The 26,483-nt window shown below is 38.5% G+C and overlaps 1 protein-coding gene and 1 long non-coding RNA gene across 4 annotated transcripts in view; one reads left to right on the top strand and one right to left on the bottom strand.

Annotated features, from left to right (window-relative positions):
• Window positions 1-2,915: 2,915 nt before the first annotated feature.
• On the bottom strand, window positions 2,916-8,724 carry LOC140708117 (uncharacterized). The gene is made up of 3 exons (XR_012088258.2): window positions 8,586-8,724; window positions 4,330-4,433; window positions 2,916-3,052 (listed from the first exon to the last, which is right to left on the bottom strand). It is a non-coding gene; the product is annotated as an uncharacterized LOC140708117 (long non-coding RNA).
• Window positions 8,725-8,861: 137 nt separating this feature from the next.
• Window positions 8,862-26,483, top strand: part of CACNB2 (calcium voltage-gated channel auxiliary subunit beta 2) — a 175,053-nt gene continuing 157,431 nt past the window's right edge. For all 3 annotated transcript variants that reach the window (XM_020813637.3, XM_020813638.3, XM_020813636.3), the window contains exons 1-2: window positions 8,862-9,499; window positions 19,266-19,358. In XM_020813637.3, the coding sequence (XP_020669296.3) occupies window positions 9,392-9,499; window positions 19,266-19,358 (201 nt within the window). In that variant the 5' untranslated portion in view covers window positions 8,862-9,391. The remainder of the gene's footprint in view (window positions 9,500-19,265; window positions 19,359-26,483) is intronic.

Below are 26,483 nucleotides of genomic sequence, written 5' to 3'. Positions count from 1 at the left end.
TAGATAGTTCAGTAGCTTAGGTCTCTCACTGCGCAGCCAGAGGCTGGAAGTTTAATTCCCCGCTGTGCCTCCTTGACAGAGGCTGGATCATCATCCATAGGGTCCCTTCCAGCTCTGCAGTTCAAATGTTGTTATCTCTTATGCCATCTTCCACTAGTATGTTTTCTCTTATGAACTTTAGAAGGCGGAATGATGCTGTAGGGCAGTGGTTCCCAACCTTGGGTAGCCCAGGTATCTTGGACTGCAATTCCCAGAAAATTTTACCACCAGCTGTGCTGGTTCGGGTTTCTGAGAGCTGCAGTCCAAAAACACCTGGGTTACCCAAGGTTGGGAACCCCTTGGAGGTTGCTCATTCGAGCATTTACTCCTGCACCAAGAAATGACTGACTGCAAATCCAGTTATTAAAATTTTCCTCACAAGAATACAGTCTAAGCAAAATGTATATATTATGAGTACAGTGCTGCCTCAACTTACCAACGTCCCTATTTATGACCATTTCGAGATATGACCAGCTCCAATCACAAAATTTTGCTTCTACATGCGACCGGAGCTTCCACTTACAAACAGAAAAAGGCAGGGGAAAAGGCGGGAAATTCAAATTTGTAACTATAGGTGGCAATGAGGCTGCTTCTTTGTAGCTGTTTCACCTCAACGGTTAGAGTGAGTATGATCGAAGGAGGCTTGGGACTGCCTGGCTTCTGCTTCAGAGTGATCATGTGTGTGTTTGCAGGGAGGCTTTGGGCTGCCTGGTAAGGTAAGGTGCTGTTTTCTGCTTTTTAAAAACTGTTCTGGGTGTTTTTGCAGTGTGGTTTTGGACTGGGAATGTTTCTGTGCTGTGATGGGTCTTGGGAGGTTTGGTTGCTTTTTGGATCCCTCCCCCCATTTCCCATGGTTCTTGGGGGGTTTGGTTGCTTTTTGGATTCCCCCCCCCCATTTCTGATGGGTCTTGGGGAGTTTGTTTGCTTTTTAGTCCATCCCCTTTCTGATCTTGCACAATCTGCTTGATGGCTTTTTGCTTTCTCTTGTTTGCATTTGCAATGGGTCTTGCATTGTTGTTTGGTTTTTCGTTTGTTTTCTTTGCATTAAGTCTTCGATGCTTGATTGGTTTTTGGTTTGTTTTCTTTGCATTAGGTCTTCGATGCTTGATTGCTTTTTGCTTTCTCTTGTTTGCCTTTGCAATGGGTCTTGCATGGTTGATTGCTTCCCCCCCTTCAGCTGGAAGGGATCAATTGCATTTCCGACCAGTCTTGCAGTGATTTTTTTTTTTTGTGATATTTTTCTTCGGCTGGAATGGATTAACTGCATTTCAATGCATTCCTATGGGAAATGGTGCTTCGACTTACGACCATTTTGAGTTACAACCATCTTCTGGAATGGATTATGGTCGTAGGTCGTAGTCTTAGGAAATGTTATGTCTCATCTGGTCTGGCTGAAAAGACCATTTGGAAATCATTGGAAGAATTGAAACATAATGTTATTTAATTAATTTTGCATCTGAGATATGGATACATCCAAGCCTTACGTAGTTCATTCCCTAATACTGTATACTGTGTATTTTTATGCTGAAAGATCTGTTTTATGGTGCCATGTATAGATTAAACTGTATATTGATCTCTTATGAAGAACAGCAGTTCTAACAAATCCAGACAGCTGTAATAAACCAGGACCACTTTATTGCAGTTTTAACATGTTTTAAGGCAGCTCGCTCAAAAGCTGCCAAGCAGCTGCAATAATAACATTGGAGATGGCTGATCTATTCTTCTTGATTGGCTGTGCTTATAGCATATCACCTATTTTTAACACTTTTCATGGTATTCTCAACACCTTTATCTATGCAAAGCCTATCTGGAATAATATCTTAGAGAGAGTAACATATTTTATAGCATGTCTTCAAGTGCAATTGCTTTGAGCTGGGCTCATATATTTGGAAAACAGACAACCCAAAATGCTATTATTTAAAAAATCTGAAAATGGGACATATGTGCATGCTTTCCTCAAAATCAAAATATGCAACACAGTTTTATACTTTCTGGAAAACTGAAATTTGTACAAATGTTTTATAAAATACAGTGACTATAGTAAAGTCTGGCAGACAAAAATCTATGCATCTGTCTTTCAAAATGGAAGGCCAAGATGTTACATTTTCTTATGCATCACTATTTTGCAACAAGAAGTACAGGTGTAAAGATCCTGATCTGGATTTGGCCTCTGTGCTTATTTTAGAGTAAAATGGAAAATAGATTTTAGCTACATCTTTACAGTAGTGTCTGTTTGGTCCCACTTAACATAACACTACTTCGCTTAATATTTCACATCGAACACAGAAACAGTGAATGAAAAGAATAATATGGCAGACCTAAATCCAGATGGCTAATAATTTCAGTACTTGGCTGCAACCTTTGCAGCTAAGACTGCATATTGTTCATTGTTATTGTTCAACTTTCCTGGCCTATTTTCATAAGCAGTTGCAGAATCTCATTACGGATTAGTGGAATTTATACCTGGTGTCATCCACACCTGATACACCAAAACTGGGCTAGGGCTAGACAGTTCTGTTACCTTATGAAACACTGTTCATATGAAAGCAAAACATAAAGGAAGCACAATAAGAAATTTTGTGCAAAGTGTATCACTTATTCCATTTTTTTCTGGAGACTTCTCATTGTCTCAACATACATGTAGTCTTTTTGGGGAGCTTAAATAAGGATCCTTTTCTTCTTTCTCCCAGTACGACAAACCTGAAAAACTATAATAGCAAGTCTCTTAGCTGTTTGCTTTTTAATATTTTCCTACAGTGAAATGGAATAGCAATTACATTAGCCAACACTCTAAAACCCTCCAAAAACTAAGATTAATTACCAGATGTTCCAGAAAGCTTATCATTTATCACCCCTTTCAGCCCCATTGTCCTTGCCTTGAATTTACATGCTTTGGTTAGCTCTTTGACACTTCACGCAATATCCTAGACAGTTTCAGCAAGCACCATGTTGCTCCTTAAATGTTTTTCTTTCAACACAAGCTCTCTCTGTCTGCCAGTAATCCAGTTTCAAGCTGTAATAGTGAAAAAGGAGGAGTTTTTATGGGTTCTCTTGATTATTCTGCACATTCTCTCACAATCTAGATTTCAGATGGAAAGCATCTCCACAGGAGTCTAACTTCTTTTTGCTATTAATGCACAGAGATTAGTGGTAATAAAAATGTATGCAAAACTAGCTCACTGCACCAGGAGAATGGCTCTTTTAGTTACCAGTGCTGTTATGGACTCCAGCTATCAATACTGCAGAACATCTGGAGCAAACTGTTTCTATGAATGTGGTTGCAGCCGCACAAACTTTCTCAACAGGAATATGTGATCTTATTAATACATGGAAGACTAGCAGAATCAGTCCTGCTTTTATGCAGAGTTTGGCATTCACCACAAACACCAGAACAGTGCCACAAACCATTCCTCATGTTGTTACATGTTTTACTAGTGGAGATGGGAAGAGAAGGTTGTGAGGTTTTCCACCTTCTGTGCCAAAATAATTTGATTTATTGTCCTACACTTTAATTTGGCCAAGAGGACACAGTTTGTCATTTTGCCTCAGGCAGCAGCATTTATTGAACTTCTCCTGCTCTTTCTTCATTGCAGATTCACTTGCCAAAAATCTGTTACTTAGCACAGTAAATTGAACTGGCGTAAGCACACTAAGTGAGTGAGGATTTAGTGAGTCAACTCCTCCATAAGTTCCACTGATTCAATGGGCCTGCTCTATTATGATTTGTTATGATAAGCAACAGGATTTTGGCTATTAACTAGAATGCAACATGACATATTCTGTGTCCCTGCAACTAGCAAGATAAGAAGTCTGTGTAGAATGATGGACCTATGAGCATCACTGCTAGAATACACAAGAGAGTATCGAGTAAAACAGATAGACACATATGAAGAGTGCAATTTCAACTGCTGAGATGCAGACATAAAATGGTTACATTGATCTACAAATTTGAAACCTACCTGGATGGTAATCCTGTGATCTATGAAGCAGCTCTTAAAGAAGGCCAATGCTCAGCAGGGATGGGGACTTGATTCGTGGAACTCACTGTCAAATTGCACTTAAGTCGTACCGGTGACTTGACTTGCACTCAACTGAGCTTTTCCTGCCTAATGACTCAGACTCAACTTGCGACTCAGAATTCACCTGCCCCTCCTCTTTTTCTGGAGGGGGGAACCTTGTTTTTAATAGAGACTCAGACTTGGGGCTTGTACTAAGACCTAGCAGCAAAGAATCAAACTTGGACTAGGGATTTGGTATCAAAGATTTGGACCCAAAGACTTGCCAACATACCTGATACTCAAGTGTTCCAATTGCCATAGATGACGGATTTTCGAGACAAATGACTCCTAAATTGCTGCCCAATTTGTCACTGCTCACCCATCACATGGTACAAACTGTAATTGTGAAAACAGGACCTGCTGTGTTAGATAAGTGAAAACCTAACTGGATTAACCTATTCAGCAAAAAGACTTGATCCTTCTGTCTTCACCAATTTGTTAACATGCTTTTGATATGAACTTTCCACACAGTCAATCTGTGACATGATGTAAGCTAAAACAAATTAATCAAAACTTTTAAAAGATTAAATAATAACAGTATTTAGAAATGTGTAGAATCCAGAATTCACTGCAAACATATCTAAACCTATTAGGAAGAAAAATATGTAATATTTTCAGCTCTACAAGAGGCAGTGTGGGGCATGTGCACATAATTTCTAAAGGAAGAATGATTTGTGTGGGCAGTGTTGTATGTCTCCGTAAATAAAATGTTGTAACAGGCACAATTTTGCCAGAGGTTTCAGAAGTGATCTCTTAGCAGTTTCTCAGGCTTGTGCACAAAGACCAGGAATTGCTCATGTCACCTCTTCCTAGGAAGATGTACTCTGTGAAATCTACTCTTTTAAATCAGTGAAGATGGTACTATTTTCAAAGGTGTGATCAAAAGGGAGGTGGGAGAATCAAATCTTCTTTCGCATTTCCAAAAATATTGGTAGACTCATCATTCTTCGATAGAAGCTAAAAATTATGTGCATCAAGTTTCTTACTGCCAATGTTTTTCATCATCATTTGTAAGAAACTGTAAAATTCTAAACAGTTCAGTACCTTTTCCCAAATAATCCTGCAAAGGATAGGTGCTACTTTAGGGCAGGAATTGTAATAATACTGCATAGATTAGTGTTTTATCAGGAAAAGAATTACCAGAAAACACCAAAAAATCTTTTAAAAATCATAATGGATCTTGTTTATACAGTTAGCCAGGAAATCTCATTCGTACAGGTAAAATTTGGTGAGGAGACTCAGCACGGTGAATCTTAGAAAATCACAAAGAGTGAATTCTTTCCCAGGTATTCTCCACATCCCTAAGAGGCTTTCTGCTATTGGAAAGACACATTCTTCTTTAAAACTCTTATATTAAATTGGACAGAACCCTCTTATAAGTGGAAAAATATTTCTGCTATTGGAAATACATGTTTGGAGCTAATGTAGGTTTATATTTTTTTTCAAATATTTGCATATTTACAACAAATATTAGAACTTCTGCTTGGCAGAATTGTATTATTCATTGCTTGGGTATTGTTGTTGTTTCCATTAATAATTCAAATGTATTAAATGCTGTATATTATTAAAATATATAAAGTTTCTTTAAAAAAACCTACATGTTATTTGTAATGTAGCACTACACCTCCCACCCAAAAACAACAAATCATAATAATAATCAATTAACATAATGCCAATCATTTTTAAACAATCAGCTAGTTCTAGCTCATCAAACATGTAGAAGTTAATATGCTACTTAGATACCCTAAAATACTGATAGTTTTCTTACCATTTCCTTTGAACAGAATGCTTATGTCATACTATAAAATTGATTTCACTTGTGATATGACAGGCTACTTTTAAACATTACTCCTTTTAACTGGGTAAACGCTTCTTGCTCTGGCAATCCCCATCTTATTCCTTTAGTTATTCTTTTCTTAGTTAAATCAGTGAGAGGTGCCGCAATTTCTGCAAAATTAGGTACAATCTGGCGATAATAGCCCAACAGGCCTAAAAATTGTTGATTTTCTTTCTTATTCCTTGGTCGTGGCCAATCTGATATTTTCTCAAGTTTATCTCGTACAGGTTGAATTTTTCCCTGTTCTACCTGGAACCCTAAGAATTTCACTCCCCTTTTTTGCTATCTTACATTTGGAGGTGTTCACCTTAAGCCCTGCTTTTCTTAATTCTGTCAGTACCTTTCCCAACTATTCCATATGTTCTTCCCAACTATTGCTATAAATTAAAATATCATCTGTGGGCCCAGTTCTCTGAACTGAGGTAAATGCCCATCTGATGTTCCACTGATTCAAATGTGCTTACTCTATTTGTGGATTATTTGACATAGCAATTTTTGTTAGAGTAGATTCATTTGAATCAATGAAATTTAGATGATTTGACTTATCAAATCACCATTGATTCAATGGGTCTAGTCTAGTTGTGACTTACTATGCTAAACAACATGATTTCAACCTATACCAAACTTAAGATACAACTCAGTTACAAACACTACACTAGAATTAAATTGATTATGCTATTAAAATACAATTAAGGTTAGAACATTTAAAAATATTTTGATTAAAATATTAACACTAGTTTACGAAAGGCAAAAAAAAGAAATCATGAGCATTGGCTAAAATCCTGTGGTTTCAGACATTCATTCCTGAACAGCTGCCTGAATAAAAAATTTTTGCCGACAGTAGCACAGCAGGGAGAGGACAAACCAAGAATATCTTGCCAAAGAATTTTTGAGGGTGTTTTCAGAGAAGCCCTCTCTTGAGTCCCCACCAAATGGGGCTCAGGAGATGGTGGGGTCATGAGAAGCACCTCACAAGCAGAGCTCAAAGCTCAGGCAGGCTTGTATGGTGAAGACTGATTAGAACAGCAGTTCAAGAGCTGGAAGAGTCACAAGTTCTCTATCCGTGAAAAAGCCATACTTCTTCAGAGCTGGTAGTTGTTCATTGGAGTGTTTGTTAAAAGGTTTTATAATAGGAATTTGGTTATTATAGCTTCTGTTAGCAGAGCACGAGGCAGAAAAAAACAAACATGAGAAACTAGTGTAATATTTCCTTTTCGCCTAGTTACACACAAAACTAGCTGTTTCCATAGTAAGAAATCACTTCAGATATATATTTAAGTAGAAAGAAGTATTTTTAACTCAGAGTTATCTTCTGTAGTTCCAGTTAAATGGAAAAAGACAGAAGAGGAGTAAAATAATATAATTCCAAATAAACAGGAAGAAGGGGCATATTCCCATGCCAGAGGGAGAAAAAAAATTACCAGTCAAATTACTGGCAAAGAACAATAACGTTTGGCTCTCACTCCCACTGATGCCCAGTGTTTGTGCATGCAAGATTATCATTATCTGAACTTTTTTTGATAGAGAGATGGGAGAAATAGAGACTCAGAGATTCTTTCCTTACAGAACATTTTTCTGTCTTACAGTGAAGATGGGGAACATCTGGCCATCCAAATGGTAACTCCAAAACAGTGCAAGCCACCATGAACAAGGGCCAACGGAAGTTGCCCTATCTGGAGAGCCACACATTATTTAATCTCTGCTGTGCCCTGTCACTTTAGTGTAATGCCATTTCTTGCTGGGTCTTAAGAGACACAAGTAAACAGCTGGTAGTATCTGCTCATGCTCTGCCTCTAAACATAACAGTGGACCCAATCCTTTCTGCCATAGCAGGGAGGTGAAGATAAAACCAAAGCATCCTTTCTCTTTCTGGCACATCTGTATCCCACAAGCATCAATTCAAATGGAGACCGCAGCAGAAGACAGAGACTTGAAAGGGCAGCAATGAAGGAATTAGAAAACATCTTTGGGTATGAGGATGTACAGTATCACTGGAGTCCAAGACCAAGTTCATCCACACTATTGTATTCCCAATCACTACGCATATGTGTGGAAATTGGATAGTAATAAAAGTTGACAGGGAAAAAAATTATTCATTTGAAATATGGTGCTGAAGGAGATATTTGCAAGATACCCGGGACTGTCAGAAAGACAAGCAAGTGAGTCCTAGAGTAAATCAAGCTTGAACAATCTCAGGAGGCAAAAATGTTGAGGCTGTAACACTTTGGGCACATCATGAAAAAACGATTCTCAGGAAAAGACCATAAGGTTAGGAAAGGTAAAGGAAAATAAGATCAGATGTAAGATGGATTGTCTCCTAAAGGAAGAACTGAACAGGGCTGTTGAGGACTGGACATTTTGCAGATAACGAATTCATAGGGTCACCCATTTGACAGTAGAGAACAATAACAATCTTTCAAAAGGCTTAGGGCAGGAAGGTTAAAGTAGAGCGGAAGAGAACTTGCAAAAGCTAGTTTCTGGACTACACTTTCCAAACTGCAGCTGGCTATGCTTGCTGAGGGATACTGGAAGCAAACTTTTTCTGAAAGGGTTTCCAGGGAGTTCCTTGACCGGTGTAGAGCTTTTGTTCTCGGGCTTTTTCAGCCCCATGCCACAAACAGGGCAAGGTAAAGAAAGACAATTTTTCTTACTACTGTTCGCTGTTTTTATTCCCTCTCGCAAGCAATGGTTAGTTTCTCGTTCTTTCTCAGCTGCCCTATTGGTGCCCGGTTTTATTGGAAGGAACATGAAAGGAAATTCAGAAGCCGGCTGCTCTTCTGGAGGGAAAGAACCGCTGCGCTCTCCCCCAATTGCGGAGTTACACCTCCGTTTTTCCCGCGCTTTCCCTTCTTCCCTCATCTTTTCTATAAGCGGCGGTGGGAAAAGAAAAGAGGAGGTCGTTGTCACTTTCCCCTTTCCTCAGGCGCCTCCTTCCCGTCGCCTCCCCCTTTCCCTCGGCTCTAGTAGTCGCCGTAGCCCTAGCGGATGCTGTGGCGTTTGTTCTGCCGAGGCAGAAGCTGTGGTACTTCAAGGCAGGGCGAGGCAAAACTGGTGGGCGGGGAGCCCAGCGTCTCCCGTTCCTTTATTTATTTATTTATTTATTTTATTTGACCGTTTCCCTCCCTTTTCTTTCACCAACACTTCAGCCAGCCAGTATTTGCCAGGCAAGCCAGCCAGCCAGGCAAACAAGCCAGCCGGGCAAACAAGCAAGGAAAGAAAGAAAGAAAAAAAATGAAGGGGTTTCAAAATGGCCCATCCTTAAGGTAGCAGCAGCAGCAGAGCCGGGTCCTCGTGCAACAGGAACAACAACGGCTGCCGTCGACGCCGTTGCGGGGGGTGGGGGAGAAAAAAAAAGGAGGGTGAGGAGAGGAAGGTCCTCCTTTTCGGTCGCTTTGCTGAAGCGGCGTTTGTTGTTGCAGCCCCCCCCCTGTGACTTTTGCCTTTCTTTCTGCCGCCAATGGTCCAAAGCGACATGTCCAAATCGCCTCCCAACCCAGCCACGGCGGCGCAGGAGATGCAGATGGAGCTACTGGATAATCCCCCGGCGCTGGTCACAGCCGTGCAGGTACAGAAACGTGGGGATGGTACTTGAGGGGATGGTTTCTGGGGTGTCTTTCGTTGCGTGTGGCTCCTGCCTGAAGCAGCTGCCTGGTTTATTTTATTATTATTATTATTAATTATTTTTTGCTTAGGCAAGTTCTTTTTAATTCCCTTTCTTGTATTCCCCCCCCCCCCCAGCTGCAGCCTCAGCCTCAGCCTTCCAACTCTCTACAGGTCAGGGGGGGAAAAACTGAGGAGACCACAAGTGACCATTTTCCTGACAGGGCATAGGGGATATATTTTTTTTATCCCCCGTATTCTTGTGCACAAGATAATTCTTGTGAATCTGCCCTGGCTCCTTGGGAGTAATGCCCACAGGGTTCAGTGCGACTTCTGATTAAGAATGCACTTACCAGCAGCAGTCCTGCACTGGTGGTTTACTCAGAAATAAGGTTCGTTGTGTTCAGCTGGGATAAGTGCAAACGGGTTCACTGTTGGAAACATCTTTATAGGTACGGTCCTATCCTAAATGTCTTTATTTCGGGTGGAGTGAAACGTATTCCCCAGAGAGTGAGTTTAGGATGTCAGCCTTATTCAGTTCTTTGAAATGATTACACTCACACACATGCTCTTTGTTTACTAACAAACATTGGCTTGAATGAACTTTACCTGTAAGCATGCCCAACCAGGGTTGGAGAGGCGAGGCAGGAGTAGCTAATTTGAATGAATGCAACAGGGTGTTTCTTTCTGTAAAGGTTGTACATAACTTTGGATGGCCACATGAGAAATAGAGCGAGGCTGTCAAGTTAACACCCCTGAAATACCCCCCTCTCTCACAGCTGTTAAAGGTACAGGATCGGGGTCCTCTTTTTCCAGGTGACTAGCCTTTTATCACTTGACTACTGCAGAATAAAGCAATGGCCTGCATGCTTTCATGGACATGTGTATGCATCAAGTAGACAGTCTTCAAATGTGGAGAAGCATTTAGAGCCCATCTAGAGTGAAGGGAAATGCCACCAGTAAAAATATATATACAGTATATAACTATGTCAAGCTGATGGGGAAGGCAAACTACTAACAACTTAGGCCAAGAAAACATGTTTTCACATATGGGTACATGTTGAAGACAGCAGTGTCCAGTCAGAAGTTCTCAAAGTTGGCATATAGCACATATTTTAATAGAACATGCTTTTGAGCATTGGTTATGATTGGAAATGTGTACAACATGGGTTGATGCTAAAGCGTCATGCATAAAATATTTGTTATTTCTTGCACCATGTTGTGATATCCACCGCTAAAGTAAAACTGGACTGGTGGAAAGTGGGTAGAGTCCTCCTCCTCACTGTAAATGCATATTTTTTGGTATAATGCACATCCCGTATTTTATGACAGCACAGAACCAATACTTTATAGGCGTTCTAGAAAAATGCTACAATTTGATTGAATGTGCTAGTCTAATAAACCATTATCTTTACCAGTAACTCTGCTAAAAGCTAGAGAAACAGCTTTACTCGTAACCATATGAAAAATACATTTGTGGGAGTGTGCAACTATCCTTAGAATGCTGGTTGTTTCCCATGGACCAGTAATTTTCTACATACTGATTTCTGTACTGTGACATCCTGTTTAGTTGTTCCCACTATTGATTCAGAGAGTGAAAAAATATTTATTTTATGTGCAGTTTGGGAAACAGGAGAAAAAGCATGTTAGAAAGTGTTTGCTGCTTCCTAATTTCCCATTTGTTTATCTGGTTTGTGTCTGTGTTTATGTTATTGACTAATAACACAATAGAAATTTAGGATATAGCAGACCTTTTCTTATACATAAACTCTCTGAAAATGTAGTTCTTATACATACACACTTATTAAAAATGGAGCTGAAATTCATGTCGCAGATGTTTATGCGTGTATGTGTTTTGTTTCTTTAACAATTTTATGGTACAGTATACACTTTGAAATATTAAGCCAGGTTTTACAAGTTAGATTGTTCCCCTCTGTATTTTAAACCCATGAAAAATGTAGCAACCTTTGATGTGCTTGAGTGTTTTCAACTCATCTGGCTATTTTAAACACACTCCCATCTTTCTAGTGGTTTTTACACAGAGATGATTTCTTTAAAAAGTCTGTAAATAAGAATGCACAAAGAGAACAATATTTAAAAATATCCAAATAAACCAAAAGTACATCACCTAAAAAGTGATCTTCTAAAATGACTTCATTAAAAAACAACACATATTTCTGTTTAGCTAGCCTGGTTCCATTTGTTTTGTTTTAAAAAAGCAAAGCTGTATACCTTTCTGCTGCTTCTGTGTTTCTAGTAAATAGTAACAGTTCCAGAAATGCATCTTTCTCCTTAAACTACATTCATCTCACTTTGATCTGTTAGTTTTTAGTTACTACTATCCTTTCTTTTTATCAGTTATTTTATTGTCTAAACTGACCTGAGCCATGACTCTTAGTAGTAAAGCTCTAATATCATGAGTATATTCCATTGTAATGATTTTCCTTTATGCTGTTGTCAATCTGGTAATTTCCCTCATAGCTGACTTTTCCCTGAGCAGCATTAAAGCTGAATAAATAAAACTCCTGAAGCTGACAGACAAATTATGCTTGCTTTCCATGCCTCCCCTTTGCCCCTTTCATTATTATATTTGGACTACACTTCAGTATGAACAATAAAATACTTTGTAAACAACTTTCCAAAGTTTTGATTTTCTCTGATGCCCCGATTACCCACTATTTATGTTTGCAAAGCTACATCTCTAGTGATATAGAGAAGTGGACTGATGTTGATTGCAGATCAACAAAGTTATAAAATACCTAGAGGTAACAGATACGTACACTGTACTGCTCAATCTGCATAAAATTTCTTGTATTCTTCTGGAAAATGTGGCATTCTGACTGGCTGATTAATCATCATACTATCCCCACAGAACTGTCTTTTAGAGAAGTTCTAGTAGGTAGTGTAAAACTTGAAGGGAATGGAAACACTGTAATCACCATAGAAGGAAACGTGGGATTCACAGATTTTCATGAGATAAAACAATAGTGTTCAGTGTTTAGATGAAGATGAGTCATACTAATAAAAGTGTTTGGAAAATAGCATTATTTGAATTTAGATTTCTTCCACTGAAGGTTTGAATGGCAGGATTTTAAAAAAGTAAAATATCTGTGCTGCTTTGATTTTCAGGGGCATAAAATAGGATTGCCCATAGCATTTTACAGAATTATGGTTATTTTTGTTAATTAACATATTTGTAAAATATTTCTAAGTCCCTTTTCTGCAACTGAAATTTGGTTGCCACAGATTTCATCTACTTGCCATGTACAGGTGCTTTTGGAAAAAAATGGGACAAAAAAGTTTTTCAACAAGTTTGTTCCTTTTTGCCATTGATGTATTTTTTTTAAATTCCAGCCAGCCTAACATACTGGGCCGGAAAATGTGCCATACTATTTTGAGACAAACCATGATGCAGAAAAGTGGAAGTGATGAGTTTTGGTTGTGAGTAAGTTATCTCTGTTCAGGAAAAACTGAAATTTCTTCCTTAGAGGAAATAAAAGTATTCTCCTTGGGGAGTGACTGTATATTAAACCATAGCGTACAATATATCAGGATTTTTTTTGAGAGGCTAGTAAGCATTGTACAGCTTGCACAGTGTATGTTTTTTCTTTCTCTTAGTTCATTAGGATTAAAAGCAGTCGAAAGCACATTAAAATTAAAATTATTCAAATTAGTCAGTCAGCTACTATAAACCAACTGGTAGCAATGCCAGGAATCATAAATCAGATGTCGCTACTAGTCATCTATCTCTAGCCTGAAAGAATAGAACGGTTTTTATTCATTGTGTAGAATTGTAGGAAGAAGGTTGGCAGGCCTTCTAGGATGGGCATTCATGAACAGTGGTAACACCAATGAAGAAGATTCTCTCTCAGGATTGACAGACCCTATTTCTCTGCAAGCTGAAGTAAGATATCAGTTCCAGCTTATAATGATGTTAAACAATGTAAAAGACTGTTTAGTGGTCATGATACATTATTCATATCTGTTAGATTAGGCATCCTTCAGTCTCGAGAGACTATGGTAACGTGCTCTGTATGGAGGACTTGGAATAGCGTCTAGTGTGGCTGAGAAGGCCAATTCGAGAGTGACAATAGAGCATTAATCAGACCCAATAAAGTAGATGCTTTATTTTAAAGGCTAGTCAGAAAGTATGATTGACACAAAATACGAAATCTAACTGGTTGGCTGGAACTGGATAATGCAACTCCCTTGGTAGCTTCTTAATTTTTTGTGACCTTGGTTTAACAACCTGGTTATGACCTTTAGAACTATTCATGGTGTGGAACTGAGAAACTAGAAGGACCATATTGGAAATGGAGGGCCTCACCAACATCAGAAGAGTAGGGAGAGCGGAAGTCTTCTTCTGTCCTTAGGTTAAGTCTTGGACTACCTCATATCCTCCCCAAGGGCCTTCCATTAGAAAGGCATCAATGGATAGTTCTTTTAATTCTTTTTCTATCCACCTCTTCTGACATTTTTAAGCTGTCATGTTTGAAACTGTAATTGTACCACGTAAATCTTGGCACTAAAACAGTCATAATCAGTATCTAAAAATCTAAAAATTTTCTCAAGGGTAGTTCTTCTGTACATAGATACTTTGCACTGGGCAGCTTGGGTAGAGTGGATTGCCTTTTTATATGTTCCCTTTGCAGAAAAACAACCGATTACTGTCATGAGTAGAAAAGGAAGGTATTATTGTCAGGAGACATTCAGAAGTACAACCTCCACCTGCAGGTTGACTGGCAGAGTGTAGGAAAACTTTTATAATCTGATTTTGCCTAGTTTATACAAATGTGTTACTTATTTAAAATATTTCTATCCTGTCTTTCTCCTTAAAAGAACCCAAAGATTCTGAATGCCTGTTATAGTCAATCTGAGTCTTTTTAATACATGTTTTATTGCTTTTAAAATAACACAAATCTGATTTAGAAATATATGGCACTGCATAGCAGTCTGCTACTGATGCTGGTATACTGCCAGTGCAATCTTGTTTTCCTTCTATTAGGTCTACCTCATCAACTGTTCTTTGATTACATATGTGTCAGAAAACATATTTTTTTTTGTTAAAGCATAATCTGTTGCTTATATCTGAAAATACAATGCCTAATAATCATTATTATATTCATATTAGACTTCTTTAAAGAGAGGAATTCCTTTATTTTCAGTAATGCAAAATTATATGTTTCATTAACAAAAACTCTGCCTTATATATATATATATATGCCTTCATGTTTCTAGTTTGCAGCTATTTTATTTTCTTAAATAGTGTTAGTCTTCTGATTTCCCCCTTATATGTACATCTTGGAGTTGCTAAGATTAGACTTCTAAATATGACGGTCTCTGGTTTGAATAACCTCTTGAACGTTTACATTTTGTCATGCCTTTTTAATTCCTACTTGTTGAGAAATATGCATACCTTCTGGGTCTTGTTTTTTCCTTATGAAGTTTTGTCAGTGCTATAACTGCTAAAACTGAGGACCTAAGTACCTTACCTTATGTTTTTATCTCCAGTTTTGTGTAACTTTAATATTTCATACAATTTTATTGTTCTGTTAAGATTAGTTACATATTTTAATCATGTAACAGTGGCCCACTCCTGATTTAAATTTCAAATAAATGGGATAAGATGCTTTAGTACTCTAAGTGAAAGGTTATATTTGAATACAGTATTATCCCAAATAACTATTTTGAACCAGTGCCCAAATCCAGGGAATAATGTTGTTCTATAAGCACATTCTATCTTTTCATCCTCTTGTAGAGAATTTCAGCGTTTCTCTAAGATACGTATTTTCACTTTTTGGCCTTGCAATGGCAAACTGAAAAATTTAAACTGTTTTTTAAGAGTTATGGGAAATCTTCCACATTGCTTCTTATACAGATGGTGTAATATAGTGGTTCTTAACCTTTTTGAAAGAAACGCCCCCTTGAGCCATTGAGGAAGTTATCATCGCCCCCTCCCTGAGGTGATATCTTTCTTACCTACCTACCTACCTACCTACCTACCTACCTACCTACCTACCTACCTACCTACCTACCTACCTACCTACCTACCTACCTACCTACCTACCTACCTACCTACCTACCTACCTACCTACCTACCTACCTTGTCTCCCTCCCCACCCGGGTGCGAGGCAGAGCTTCACGGGGCGAGGATGAGGACCCAAGAGACCCTTTCCTTCCACCCGATCCACACTCAGTGCTCCCCTAAAGGAGAAAGGCGAGATGTGGCAGGTAGAAAGAGCTAGGTCATCTGGCGGCAGCAGCAGCACCAGATCTACTGCCAGCACTGTGTTTGGCTTGCTCCAACGCCCCCCTACCGCCCCCTTCTGTTCTTTTGCCCCCACACCGCCCCTTTTCGTTCTACCGCCCCCATGAAAAATGAAATCGCCCCCTGGGGGGCATTATTGCCCACGTTAAGAACCACTGGTGTAATATATCAGGGCTACATAAACTCTCCTGCTTTCTCTTGTGTAAGAGGTTCTGGAAACATGCATGGAATTGTGACTTTTTTTAGAACAATGTTCCAGCACTTTTAAAAAAGTGTAGTACTGTACCTTCTGTGAATGGACTACAAATCATTTGGGATTAAATTTTTTGTAAAAGGAACTTGGAAGAAGCCTTTTTCCCATTTTAATGTTTAGAACAGGCCTGTATGGCCAAACATACCATTGAGCAGAATGGGATGGATGCTCTAGGCAGATTTCAGGTAAAAGGCAACAAATTATTAATTTACTGTGACTGTGTTGTAGTACCAGGAAAGGGAAAGGTGAGATTTTCTGCTTTGAATGCTGTGGTAGTTTACTAGTGTAGGTGCTGTGCATGATGATTCTTTGTGCAGAGCTCTACCTCTTTACAGCAAGATGTTCAGAGCTCACTTGGATTTACCCTCTTATTTGTAATTTAAGAATGGATAATCATATATGTATATGGAAAGGATAATGTTTATAAAAGCGGTCTTTTCGCAAGGAGAGAACACTCAAAATGGTTTACAATATGATAATAACAGTTAAAAATGTATCACACTAAAAAAATACCAAATTAGCACAAAAACATCCAAAAGAGAAGTTAAAGATGCAGAGGACCTTAAAAAGCTTAGTGAAAACTGGTTTTAAAGCTGGGTTTTGGAATAGTTTTTATTCTGTTCAGTGTTGGCTTTTTTTAAAGTCTTGCAACCCACAGCCCACTTGTTCTAATGGAAACTAGTTACAGTATTTGCTTCTTCCTCTCCATCTTCCTCATCTCCCCTTTTGACAATAACAGATGTCAGGAGTTGAGAGCATAGTGGTGAAAGATACATGGCTGCTCTAAGCATGCTAGTTGAAAACATTTCTAAAGTAACAGAATTCAGTCCTGTGTTTTTAATAATACCACCAATTTTCCAGTAATACAGACAAGTCATATAGACATGGTCTGGATGTACATAGGGTTCATGAAACAGACTTACCTGTACTCTACTTTTGTTCAGAAGTGTAATATCCCTATTCTGGTGATGTATCTGATGCAGAATTAGCCTGGAGGCAGGTGCAGTATGGTGTGTGGGGGTGGAGGGTAGGGGGAAGGAATCACAGTATTTAAGTTGAGATGCAAGAAGATACAGTAACTGTAAATATATGACTCCTTTGGAATGAGTAATTTTTAAATCTTGTAGTATCTCTGTTTCTGTAAATATTGTCAAGATTGCTGATCATTTGAGAGACATAAGAATATTTCTGATACTGTGTCAGACTATCCAAATCAGTATTGTTTACATCAGGGCTAAATCCTGGCTTAATTCTTTTTTCTTTTTTTAGTATCATTCATTTCACATATGAAGCTTTATGGCTAAGACACACATTAGCCACTGTTGCTTGACTTTGGTTTTTCTCTCTTTTTGTTTGATTAGTTGTGCCATATTCAGTTTGGCATTTCCCCATGTAGTTGGTCTTGTCCCGACTTTGGAGAAGTTCCTATTTCTGGAGTGCTTTGGTGCTTTCCAGAGGTATCTTGTGTTCCCTCGTCCTATAGCACAAGATGTTGGTTAATCCAAACCTCTTTAGCTGATGTTTTTACTGTGTTTTAAACTGAATATTGATAGATGTTAATCAATGAAATAATGATGTAAGGGGCTCTGGATAAGTAGCTCCCTTGTTACTTCTGATTGCAGTTTTGTTTCACGCTTTATCTTTGACATTTGGACACTGCAGAAATGAGGGAAGACAGGTGGTAGCTGTAACAATTTGATACAACTGTATATTAAACTAAGGAGGAATCACATCACATTTTTGTCCTACATGTCTACCCAACACTGCTTGAGCATAGGCCTCAGATTATAATTCATTCTTAGACTGAGGAATGTTTTCCACCCAAAGTCAACAGCAGAGTGGATAACTATCAATGATTTTTTAAAACATTAATTTAAATCGTAATTTAATTCCATTTCATTTAATCAAATCAAATAAAGAATTTTAATATCTATTGTACTATAACTTCTAGAACACTGCACATGAGCAAGAATGGATTGCTTCATAGAGCTATTGTGAGATAGGTGATAATTCTGACAGGTACAGGTTTGAAAAGTGCTAAATGCTTTGAAAATGATATTCTATACCTAGGTGGCAGTAGAGCATTTTCTGTTGAACAAGGATTAGAGCAGATGTGAAGAAAGTCACTGCTGATTAACTAGAAAGCAAGAGGGGAGATATAAAATGAAACATGGCTAAGATCTGGATCTTTGTCTAATAGTTGAATTATGGATAGTCAGACTATTAACTTTAGAAGCATTAAACTCTCCTGATTTTAGAGAAATCATCCCTCTCTGAGTGCTCAGAAAAACAAGTGACGTATGGTGTCACCAGAGATAGAGGACCAGGGACTTTAGCACTGTCCTTCCTTTGCATTTTTTTTAAAAAAATCATAAAGTATTCATCTTCTTCCTGAAATCATTTTTCTCAATATGGAATTTTATAGTTGCAAGTAAATTTTTTGAAAAGAAAATGACTTGAGAAAAAACAGTTGGGTTGAAGGTGCACATACTGGAGTTCATTTAACCTCTTGGCTACTGATAATGTATTTTAAATTCCCAATTCCCTGTTTTGAAGAGGATTTGTATTATGACCTATATTAGATAATGATGTAGTTCCATTTACAGTGTAGCACTCTGGAATGTTCTTTCTTACCTAATAGCAGACCACTGCCAAGGAGATGTTGGACAAAAAATTGTGAATAGAGTTGTGAATTGTGAACATTGCTTAATACTTCTTCACTTTTGCAGTCTCAGATTTGTCTCCAGGATATTTCCTTCAGAATGAGGGCTAAAGAAAGAAGCAGTGCTTTCTATCTGGATATAATGAAATAAATAAAAACATTCTGAGAGCAAACAAATGGGCAGATGGCAGCAACAGGATAGCTGGGGCATAGTGGCTGAAATTGTGTTGCTTATTTAAAGTCAGATCATAACCTTTGGCCTCTTCCTCCCTGCTAAATAAAACATCCCTGCTGTGATTCTTGGAGAGGTTAGAAGGCATATAGCAAGCCTGTATACATGTGTCCCCATAAGAAACATATCAGGGATGGTTTGTTTACCAGGGAGGAATGGACCGAAAATCACAAACACAAGCATAAAAGAGTAAATCTATTAAAATACTTATATTTATATGTATATCAGTGTAATAAAACATTTTGAATATTTTCGCTTTGTATATAAATATTCCGATTCAAATAAAGTGATATTATTTTAAAATTTGTTTTAACAGTCATACAGCAAAGGCGCAAGAAGAAAAAACAGATTTAAAGGCTCAGACGGGAGTACATCTTCTGACACTACCTCTAATAGTTTTGTTCGGCAGGTATGTAATTTTTCCACCAGAGAGATAATATTGTGCTATGTAGCTCCATAAGTGAAGCCTGAAATAATATTGTATAATTAATGGGTGCAGATTTGATGTCTATGTGTGTGCATAAGACTCTGAACTCTTTAGCTAATTTTACCATGAGTATTTGCTCCATACTTTGACATTTGAAACTTGGTGCATCTTCTTTGACTAGGATTTAATACAATTTCTGTTTTTTCCCCCCTGCTTTCCTCTGTATGTCTGAAGAATGCTGAAAACTCTATTCTGTTACTGGTTTGCTAATTAGAAAGGTATTTTTTTCTGGTTTTATGTGGATTTAGATTACAATGACAGTTGTTTTCCTTAGGATTGTTAAAAATCAGGCAAAGATGCATAATTGGACATAAAATTAACAATATTACAGATGTTTACTTGTCAGTGACGTTCTATGACTTAAAAAGTATGTTTGCTAAGCGTAAGAGCTAAATATTCGAATTATTCTTCAGTTAAATTTAGCAAATTCTAATTTCTTTAAAGGACTGTTTTATGAGAGAACATGAAGTCATAGCTGTGTAAACTCCTCTGGCTGTTGTGGGACTGTTAGGGTTTCCTTCCTCCTTATTTTGTTCTATAGAAGAAGGATGTATTACTCAGCAGGGATGACTTATAAGATTACAGTGGGAACAAACTGGTGGATCTTCCTTTCCTCTTTTCCTCTGATTCGTGTATTAGGGGCTTTGGCTAGGGTTTGTAAGGGAGAGGCGAGCAGTCTCTGGGAAACTTATTCTTGGGCGTTGTGTCATCTTTTCTTTCTCTCTCCAAAAAGAGAGTTTTCATGGTGGCTGGAGTTTGTGGTGATACTCAACCTCTTCTTTGGGCACTCTCAGCAAGACTGTCTCTCCAGTTCAGGGGTCTTATTTTAATGTGTACTCCCAATCTCCTGGGGACTCTCATCTTTTATCTTACAAGGTAAAATGCTTTACTGGGCTCCTCTACTGCATTGCCCCAGTTCTCTTCTACCCCCTCTTGATCCCACTTTTCTAAGGTCTCCACAGAGTTATCTCTTTAACTTCCATCTCCTCCCTGGCTATCTTCTCTTTCTTCCCTTCCGTTATCTCTCTCTCTGCCACATCTAATCCCTTTTTTATAGTTTCATTTCCCAGATGTGTTTCTCCAGTGGTCAGGCAGAGTGACTTCTGCTTTCTTCATTTCCTGGGCTCTCTGTTTTCTCCTGGTAATCATAATCAAGCACTGTCTCTCCTCAGTTAACTGGGGAGCTGGAGGTCCTGGAAGAGAACCGTCATCTCCTTCCTTATAGAGAGATTTTATTTAAGAGGTGAATTTGACCTAGAAATTTGGGTTCAGATATGTGGAGATATCTTGCTCCATTGTAGTCTAATTCATATTAGAATCCTTGTGTTTCTTATGGCCAGGAATAAGATCTACGGTGGGCCAAATAGGTATGCTTGATTTCTTCCATGCTGTGCAAGAAAACCAAGTTCTTTTCAAATGCAGGAAGGCTATTTTTAAGCAATGCACAATGGTGGTATTACAGAGTTAAATTAAATATTGAATTACTAACATTACATTTGCAGCACAGCATAACTTTCAAAAATATTTAACTCACTATATAACAACAGCAGTGTGTTCACAATAATCTAAGCACACTTGCCTTCTGTTTTTCAGCCATATTTGCAGAATATCAGGTTAATAGAACTTCACCCCACTTTGCATAAAAATTAATTGCAACTTTTATTTAGGTTCTCCTCTAGTTTTTGCAAGGAACAGCAATAGTGTCATATCTGAAGAGAATGTATACAATGCTCTAAGGTCCCCCCCCCCCGTTTGCTAATGTTAGTTGATGTTAGTTGTTTGGGTCTAGCCACTGATGCAAAGGAGCTTTTTCTGCAATGCCCCCACCTTTGTGTAATACAGCCATGTACAAAAATATTGGCACCCTTGCAATTCTGTCAGAAAATGCAACCCTTCTCTCAGAAAATTGTTGCAGTTGCAAATGTTTTGGTACTCACATTTTCATTTCTTTGGTTTGGTTGGAACAACACACCAAAAAAAGAAAAACAGAGAAGAAAAGTCAAATTTATTTATTTATTTATTTATTTATTGGATTTATATACCGCCCCATAGCGCTACAAGCACTCTCCGGGCGGTTTACAATTTTAATTATAAAGGCTACACATTGCCCCCCCAGCAAGCTGGGTACTCATTTTACCGACCTCGGAAGGATGGAAGGCTGAGTCAACCTTGAGCCGGCTACCTGGGATTTGAACCCCAGGTCGTGAGCACAGTTTTAGCTGCAGTACAGCGTTTTAACCACTGCGCCACGAGGCTCTGATACAATCCCACACAGAAACCCCAAAATGCAGTGGCCAAAATTATTGGCAACCTGTCTAAATTGTAAAAAATAATTGCTTTTCAAGCATGTGATGCTCCTTTAATTTGTGTTTAGACGCATGTGTTGCAAGTAAGAGGTGTGGGCAATATAGTAATCACACTTGCAACCAGTTAAGATGGAGAAAAGTTGACTCAGCCTTTGTGTTGCGTGTGACACTGAGCATGGAGAAAACAATGAAGGTAAAGAGTTGTCTGTGGATTTGAGAGAAAAAATTGTGGAAAAACATCAACAATCTCAAGGCTACAAGTCCATCTCCAGAGATCTTAATGTTCCTGTGTCCACTGTGTGCAATATCATCAAGAGGTTTATAGCCCATGGCACTGTAGCTTACCTCCCTGGACGTGGAGGGAAGAGCAAAATTACTGAAAAATTACACTGAAGTGTTGTTCAAATGGTGGATACAGAACCCAGATTAACTTCCCAACAAATTCAAGCTGATACACAGACACAGACTACAGTGTGAGCTCACACTATCTGCCGCCATCTGAATGAAAAGGGATGCTATGGTAGGAGACCCAGAAGGACACTACTGCTGACAAAAAGACATAAAAAAGCAAGACATGGTAGAGGTTCAAATATGTTTCGGGGTTGCTTTGCTGCTTCTGGCACTGGATGCCTTGACTATGTGAACGATATCATGACATCTGATGATTACCAAATAATTTTGGGGCACAACGTAGTGGCCAGTGTCAGAAAGCTGCATCTCCACCAGAGGTCATGGCTCTTCCAGCACTACAATGACCCCGAAACACACTTCAAAAGCACTTAGAAATGGTTACAAACAAAGCGCTGGAGAGTTCTGAAATGGCCAGAAATTAGTCCAGATCTGAATCTCATAGAACACCTGTGGAGAGATCTCAAAACAGCATTTGGAAGAAGGCATCCTTCAAATCTGAAGGCCCTGGAGCAGTTTACCAAAGAAGAGTAGTCCAAAATTCCAGTAGAGAGGTGTAAGAAACTCATTCATGGTTACAGGAAGCAATTGATTTCAGTTATTTTTTCCAAAGGGAGTGCTACCAAATATTAAGTTAAGGGTGCTAGTAATTTTGGCCAGTGTATTTTTGGGTTTCTGTGTGGGATTGTATCAGATTTGACTTTTCTTCTCTGTTTTTTTGTGTGTGTTGTTCCAATGCAAACCAAAGAAATGAACACGTGAGCACCAAAACATTTGCAACTGCAACAATTCTGAGAGAAGAGTTGCATTTTCTGACAGAATTGTAAGGGTGCCAATATTTTTGGCCATGACTATATGATACTATGGCATGTACTGTTCTCTCCCTGATCATTTACAAAGAAAAAACCTGGATATTTTAGTTTTTCTTTAAGATGATGAAAACTCATTTTTATATTATAAACAGGTGTTTTTATTGCTTCTTCTGTTTTAAATTATTAATAAAAGTGTTATTCCTGCACAACTATTTCAGCACATTTTAAAGTCATGAAATAAGATAATTTGTTTTTGTATTTGTTTTTAAAATATGCACACCCCATTTTCATCTCTGCAGAAAAGTGATTAAGAAGAGTAATATTGGGTTGGAGTGTTCCCTTGGTAGCAGAAAATGCATAGTGCTGACATCATCCAGACACCACTAGAAAATGGGGGGGTGGTGGAATCAACTTATTACTTGTCATACTGTCTAGTCAAGGAGAAATGAATACGTTTTTTAAAAAAATACCCAGAGATAGAAGAACAATCCTTCAGAAGGAGAAGAGAAATGTCTTTTTCCTATAGCTTAACCATGTACAATAATCCCTCCCCTTTAATATTGTCAACCTGCTGAGACAGACTAATTCAATTACCTTTTTGGAATCTACTACTGTACATTTTGTTTCTGATCCCATTTATGTATAAAATTTAAGTGCCTTTGAATCAAAAAGAAATCTGGTGCTCATATACATGATACTGTATCTTTAGTCCAATACGCAACACTTCTTCAGCCAAAATGTTTCTGCTAGTTGCTTAGCCAACATTTCTTTTTAAAGTACAGTGGTGCCTCGCACAACGAGTGCCTCACACAACAATGAATTCACATAACGATGTCTTTTTCTGATCAATTTGCTGCCTCACACAGTGATGTTTCCTATGGGGGATTTTCACATAACGATGTCCCTTTTCCCTCATTTAAAAGTGCCTTAAACTGTTAGGAAACTGTTTTAAATGCTTGGCATCGATAGTCCAGCTTGTGAAAGGCATGCAAACTTAATTTGGTGTTGTTCTGAGTCTTCGTTCATTTTTGCTGATTTTTTGTTTTCTCCATTGAAATGTATTGGACGGACCGTCCAATACATTTCAATGAGGAAAAATAAAAAAATCAGCAAAAATGAACGAAGACTCAGAACAACACCAAATTAAGTTTGCATACCTTTCACAAGCTGGACTATCGATGCCAAGCATTTAAAACAGGTTTCAAACAGTTTAAGGCACTTTTAAATGAGGGAAAAGAGACATCGGAATGCCATTGAAATGTATTGAGTCGGCTTCAATACATTCCAATATAGGAAACATTGTTTCACTCAACGATGTTTCCTATGGGGATTTTCACTGAACGATGGCAATCCGTTCCAATTGGAACGGATTAACCGGTTTTCAATACATTCCTATGGGAAATGGTGCTTCACAGAACGATGTTTTCACACAACGTTGATTTTTTTGGAACCAATTAACATCGTTGTGTGAGGCACCACTGTATAGTAATGAGTTTCTACAGTGTTTGTTATGGAAGGAGACAATACTTATCTTTTGGCTATTTTATTTCAGAATGTATTTATTCTACTTCAGTCTTATTCCTACTTAAAATATGCTCATTCAGCTTAATGGGATTTCTAAGTCACAATTAGCTTAGATCCTATTAATTTAAAGTGGGGCTGCTCTAGGTATGGCTATCATTAGATTTTAGCTGCCATTATGCAAAATACACCCACCTACCCTTCATGCCACCATCATTGTCCCATCTTCAGGTCTTGTTAGATATTTTTTCGCAGCATCCCCCCTCCCCCTTTACTCTGTCGTTGTCGTCTTCTTCTTCTTCTCCTTCTTCTTCAGTTCCCTGCCCCTGTTTTACTCAGGACTATTTTGTTTTCTGGTAGCCTCCCTGAACAGACAATTTCAAGATATCACATTATAAAAAGAGGGGATGTGGGGGAAGGCCTTTTCTCAGCCCCTTCAGTGGGGCCACCAGAGACAAGCTTCCTTTACTTCCAAGGCAGCGTAAAACTCTTGGAAAGTGTCTGTAGATTTAGCTTATTCAGGCTCCAGAGACTGGGGTTCCCCACATGTTGCTCATCAGTAGATTTGCTGCCATCCTTCCCTGTTTATTCAGGGCATAAAACCCTCTCCATATGCTAAGAGGCATCCTAGTAGTTAAAGAATGAGTCTTGGCAAGGCAAACAAGATTTCAGTAACCTGCGTCTTCTCTGATAATACAGTATCCAGAACAAATGGTCTTAACTAAAAACGTTATTCAAAGAAAACAAAAGTAAAATGGACAGAATAAAACAGAAGGTTACATCTGGCAAAGCCAGGGATATTTTGAATTGCAAACAGACAGAAAAAGTTGAATAAAAAAGCTGTGATCAATGAATCAGGCAAGACATTCAAGGCATATCAATTAATCAACTAACTTCCATGAGACAAAGCCCATGATGGTCTAAGAATCTTCCTTCAGGTTTTCTGCTTCAAGGCAGGCATGCCTGCTTGCATGCTTCCTCTCACTCCTTACTCTCTCTTGTTGCTTCCCTACTACTTTGCTTTTCAGATAGGGCAATTCTTTAACTTTCTCTCACCTCTTTGTTCTTTGGGTTTCAGAGACTTACAGGTGCGAATTCAAGAGTATACATCTGAACCAGATGAAATGCAAGGTATCAGTTGTTTTCCAAAAGGTATCATTTGTAGCCAACTCACTTCCTTCACTTGCCTGTTTGAGTTGAATTAGCATATCCCAGAGAATGGGCCATTAAAATGCTCTAAGTTGGGGATTTTCTCTGAACTCTTTATAGCCGGTTCTCCCTTCCATTCCCATTAGAGACTAAAAGTTGATCACTATCACTATTTTTCATACATTAATCAAATTCATGTAAAGAACCCTGGTCTTGTGACACACATTCATTCCACCAATAGGAAATAGAGTTTTCACTGCTGCAACCACCGAAAGATCCCTCACTACAGTTTTTCCCAACCTTTTTTGATGGCCAATTTTATAAACGCCAATTAATCTGTGATCCCCTGCCACATTTACATAAAAAGCCATTTTAATGGAGTAAAGAAAATACATTAAAATAGATTTTTCATAATATAATTATAACTTAATATTTAATGTGATGATTATATTTCCATCTGATCAACCAGCTTCAACATTCATGGCTGAGTCTTTGTTAAAACCTTTCACCACCACTACTACCCTTGACATCCTCCAGGAGGTGCAGGTAATGAGGGTGGGTGAAATAAGGTTTTACTGTAGGAGAGTGAGTTTTCCTTCAGGAAGGAAACTGTTGCCCTTTTCACTCTCCCGCCAAGTGATGGTTAGACCTTGCTTCCTCCTCAGTTATCCATGTAGGATGGTGGCGGCAGCAGCATGTGACTGAGGCAAGGAGGGGGTGAAATTGTGGCAGTGGATGCCTTTTCCTCCTCTTCAATCATTTCTTCCACTGCCCATCTATCCTGCTGTTGCTTCCTTGCCTCTTAACCCCTGCCACGGCCAGCCTGGTGCTCAGGGAATGTGGCTAAGTCC

The sequence above is a fragment of the Pogona vitticeps genome, chromosome 6, assembly GCF_051106095.1.
Source record: "Pogona vitticeps strain Pit_001003342236 chromosome 6, PviZW2.1, whole genome shotgun sequence".
NCBI classification, from domain to species: domain Eukaryota; kingdom Metazoa; phylum Chordata; class Lepidosauria; order Squamata; family Agamidae; genus Pogona; species Pogona vitticeps.
This window is presented reverse-complemented; position numbering and strand designations above follow the sequence as displayed.